This window comes from Hydra vulgaris, chromosome 06 (genome assembly GCF_038396675.1).
Source record: "Hydra vulgaris chromosome 06, alternate assembly HydraT2T_AEP".
In the NCBI taxonomy this organism is placed as follows: domain Eukaryota; kingdom Metazoa; phylum Cnidaria; class Hydrozoa; order Anthoathecata; family Hydridae; genus Hydra; species Hydra vulgaris.
This window is the reverse complement of record NC_088925.1, coordinates 36,266,419-36,270,045: the sequence shown is the minus strand read 5'-3', so window position 1 is coordinate 36,270,045 and position 3,627 is coordinate 36,266,419. Positions and strand designations below refer to the sequence as shown.

The following is a 3,627-nucleotide window of genomic DNA, read 5'->3' as shown; positions in this document are numbered from 1 at the left end:
CATTTGTACAAATTGCTACAAAAACAATTCCCTTCGGAAAATTATTAATGACTTGAATAATTATATTGTTATTGAAAATGCATTAACGATTGCAATTCTACAACTCTTTTGTACTTCCGCACAAAAGAGTTCTTGTGTGAATGCATTTAATAGTGAAGTGCTAAATTCGTGAAAGAGAAAAAAAAGAACAGTTTAACACTTTTCAGATTATACAGTTATAATTAAAATGCTAAGAAAATATGAAAGTGGAGCTTCTAAAAGAAGATTGAAAAAAGAGAGAGAGGAAATGGTAGCTAAACTTCCGAAAATGACAATTTTTTTCATCAAACCAAACTAATATGCAATTTCCACAAACTGTAGATAATAATAAAAACAATGAAAGAAAAGATGAAAACAATAACACGGAAAATGAGGTAGCCTGCCAAGGTCCTTCAAATGAATTTCAAGAAGTTGAAAGTGTTGAATCTACAATGCATAATAATGAGCCTGACTCAGATACTCCAATTTTTACTATCTTTCATGACAACTCTAACATCTGCTAAACAAGCAATTTACTATTTAGGCAGTTAATATTTTTATTCTATAAATTGTCACTTATTATTTTTTTATTAGGCTTATTTATCATGATTTTTTCTCCCAGATACCATTCTACGCGAAGACCCTGCTTTATGGACATTACAATTAAAGGAAAATGAACGTATGAAGTATTTAAACAAGGGGTATGCTTTTTTTCAAAATAAAGACTCTAATTTCGAATCTTCGAAGCGGATGTTCACAAACCAGTACAGATATTATTCGGTTAAATATTTTCAAAAAGTGATGAATAATGGCGAAAAGTGTGACCGAAAATGGTTAATGTTTTCTGAATCCACTGGATGTGTATTTTGTTATGTTTGCAAGTTGTTTTCAACCGATTACGACAACGTATTTGTCAAAAGTGGCTTTTTCAATTAGAAAAAAGCTAAACAAACTATTTTCGGCCACGAAAACAGCAAGGAACATATTAAATGTATGATTAAGTGGATAGAATTCATAAAACAAAATACTCATGTCGATGAATATATGGTAAGCCAGATTAGAAAGGGAATTTAATTATTGGTCTGCAATCTTAAATAGAATAGTAGTGGTTATTCGTTTTTTAGCCGGAAGAGGTTTAGCATTTCGAGGCCATAATGAAGTTATAGGATCGTCAAATAACGGAAATTACTTAGACATGTTAGAACTGTTGACTCAATTTGATCCAGTTTTAAAGCAATACTTTGACACTTTTGCAAATAAAGGCAAAGGTAATGTGAATTATTTGTCTAAAACTATTTGTGAAGAGCTAATTGATATTATGTCTCAAAAGGTTTTAATGCACATTATTACCGAAATAAAAAAAACCAAAATACTGGGGAATTATCGTAGATTCGACTCCTGTTATTTCTCACGTGGATCAACTTTCTGTGACATTTCGTTATTATCTAAATGGCCACGTGTATGAACGATTTTTTTGTTTTTTACAAATTAAAAGCCATAACGGTAAATCTTTGATTACTGACATTTTAGATCTACTGGAAAGATATGATATTGATATAACCAATTGTCGGGGACAGGTATACGATAATGCAAGCAATATGTCTAGTAAATATTCTGGATTACAAGCACGTTTAAAAGAGCGGAGTGAGTTAGCTTTTTATATAAACCTTGCGCTGGACATTCTTTAAATTTAGTAGAGCAGTACAGTGTCAGTGAGTGCATCAATTCTATCAACTATTTTGGCCTACTCCAGAGTTTGCATTCTTTTTTTGTAGCTTCAACACATAGATGGGATTTATTGAAAGGAAATCATGCTACACTCAAGCGCCTATCAGATACACGATGGTCATGTAGGTCAGATGCTTCAAAAAGTTAAGCAGAAAATTTTGATGGGATTCATGCAGCGCTATGTCATATAGCTGAGGATACAGAAGAAAAATCTGATACTCGTCATGAAGCTTTGTGTTTATTAAATAAGATCACTAAGCTAGAGTTTGCATTCATGGCTGTACTTTGGCATCACATACTTAAGAGGTTTAATGCAGTTAGCAAATTTCTTCAAAAAGTTGAATTAGATTTGCATACAGCAAGCAGTATGTTACTTTCACTAATTGACTTTGTAAAAAACTTACGAAACGACTTTACGAGATTTGAGAATGAATCAAAAAAACTTAGCTCGTTTATTGAAAAAGACTATTCGGATAAGAACAAAAGAAAGGTAATTAAAAAATTGAGCAACGGAGAAAACCAAGTTGATTCTTTAAGCGTATCCGACAAGTTTCGAGTGAATACATTTTTTGCCATTATTGACAAACTTGTGACACAATTAACTATAAGAAGTGATGGTTACAACTACGTAAATAAGTTATTTGGATTTCTATCGAAGCTGTTAACTATTAGTACCATGGAATTGCAAGTTAGCGCGAAAAAAATTGTAGAAGTGTACTCAAATGATTTAGAAGATAGTTTCATATTTGAAATAGAACAATTTGTAACATTATTAAAGTTGCTGCCTCCGGGTTTTTTTTCGCACAAAAAAGATAAATCTGAGACTGAAAACACATTGATTCCTCTGCATGTTTTAAATTGGATTGTTGAAACCGATATTATTGATGTATTTCCAAATGTTTATATAGCATATCGCTTGTTTCTAACTATTCCCATAACAAATTGCGAGGCTGAGAGATCATTCTCTACTCTTAAAAGAGTTAAGAACATGCACCGATCAACAATGGTCCATAGTCGTTTAAGTAATATAGCAAGATTAACTATTGAGTCAAAATTATTAGAAACTTTGGATTTCAGCGATGTGATTGCAGAGTTTGCTGGGAAGAAAAGCAGAAAAAAATCACTCAACTTAATTCAATAAAATAAATATAAAATTTGTATATAAATAAATATCATTGATAGCGTTTTCAAGAAAGTCTTTGTTTTACTTATTTTTGTTGTTGTTAGTGGAACGGGGCCTCCTACTTTTAAATTGCCCCGGACCCCGAATAGTCTTAATCCGCCACTGGGTAGCCCTGAACGGCGGGTAACTCCTGACATTTGTTGTATAGCTTAAACTTAAGAATCTATGTGATTTTAAATACTTTAAAAAAATTAACAGAGTGAAAATATGGCATATGCAAAACATGTATATGCCATATTTTGCTATTATAATATGCCAAAGCGATTGCCTGGGAGTGCAAGATATTGTTTACCACCACCAGAAGAGCGATGTATCATGATATTAGCTTGACATATTATTATACTTAATTTTTTTGTAAACTAAAAACTTTTTATTTATTAGATACATTTTTATTTACAATAGTTATTTTAAAAAAATTGTTTAATATTTTAATTCGCTGATTTTAAAACTAGTATTTGTAAATGAGGTATGATCGGGTGGGGGCTGTCCATAAATGATGTCAGTGATTTTTCTCGATTTTTCGACCTACCCTTATCAAACTATTACTCCTTTATCAAACTGTCATTCCCCCCCCCCCCCCCACCTTCTTATATATGATATCAGTTTTTGTACCCTCTCCCCTCCCTAAAGTAATATTAAAAATATGCGTAAACACCATTGATTTTTTTCTGGTTAAATTGTACATTTATATAATAGTA

General features: G+C 31.7%; 1 protein-coding gene across 1 annotated transcript; it reads left to right on the top strand.

Annotated features, from left to right (window-relative positions):
• Positions 1 to 338: 338 nt before the first annotated feature.
• Positions 339 to 2,887, top strand: LOC136081363 (uncharacterized). Its single transcript, XM_065798674.1, has 6 exons — positions 339 to 456; positions 641 to 697; positions 1,143 to 1,286; positions 1,549 to 1,662; positions 1,794 to 1,868; positions 1,923 to 2,887. Exons 1-6 carry the CDS (start codon positions 339 to 341, stop codon positions 2,885 to 2,887), a joined length of 1,473 nt encoding a protein of 490 aa, XP_065654746.1.
• Positions 2,888 to 3,627: the final 740 nt, after the last annotated feature.

Coding starts and splice junctions, on each gene's coding strand:
- LOC136081363 (XM_065798674.1), top strand. CDS start 339: ATGCAATTTCCACAAACTGTAGATAATAATAAAAACAATGAAAGAAAA. Junction 457..640: donor TGAATTTCAAGAAGTTGAAA/GTGTTGAATCTA, acceptor TTTTTCTCCCAG/ATACCATTCTACGCGAAGAC. Junction 1,869..1,922: donor ATCAGATACACGATGGTCAT/GTAGGTCAGATG, acceptor GGATTCATGCAG/CGCTATGTCATATAGCTGAG.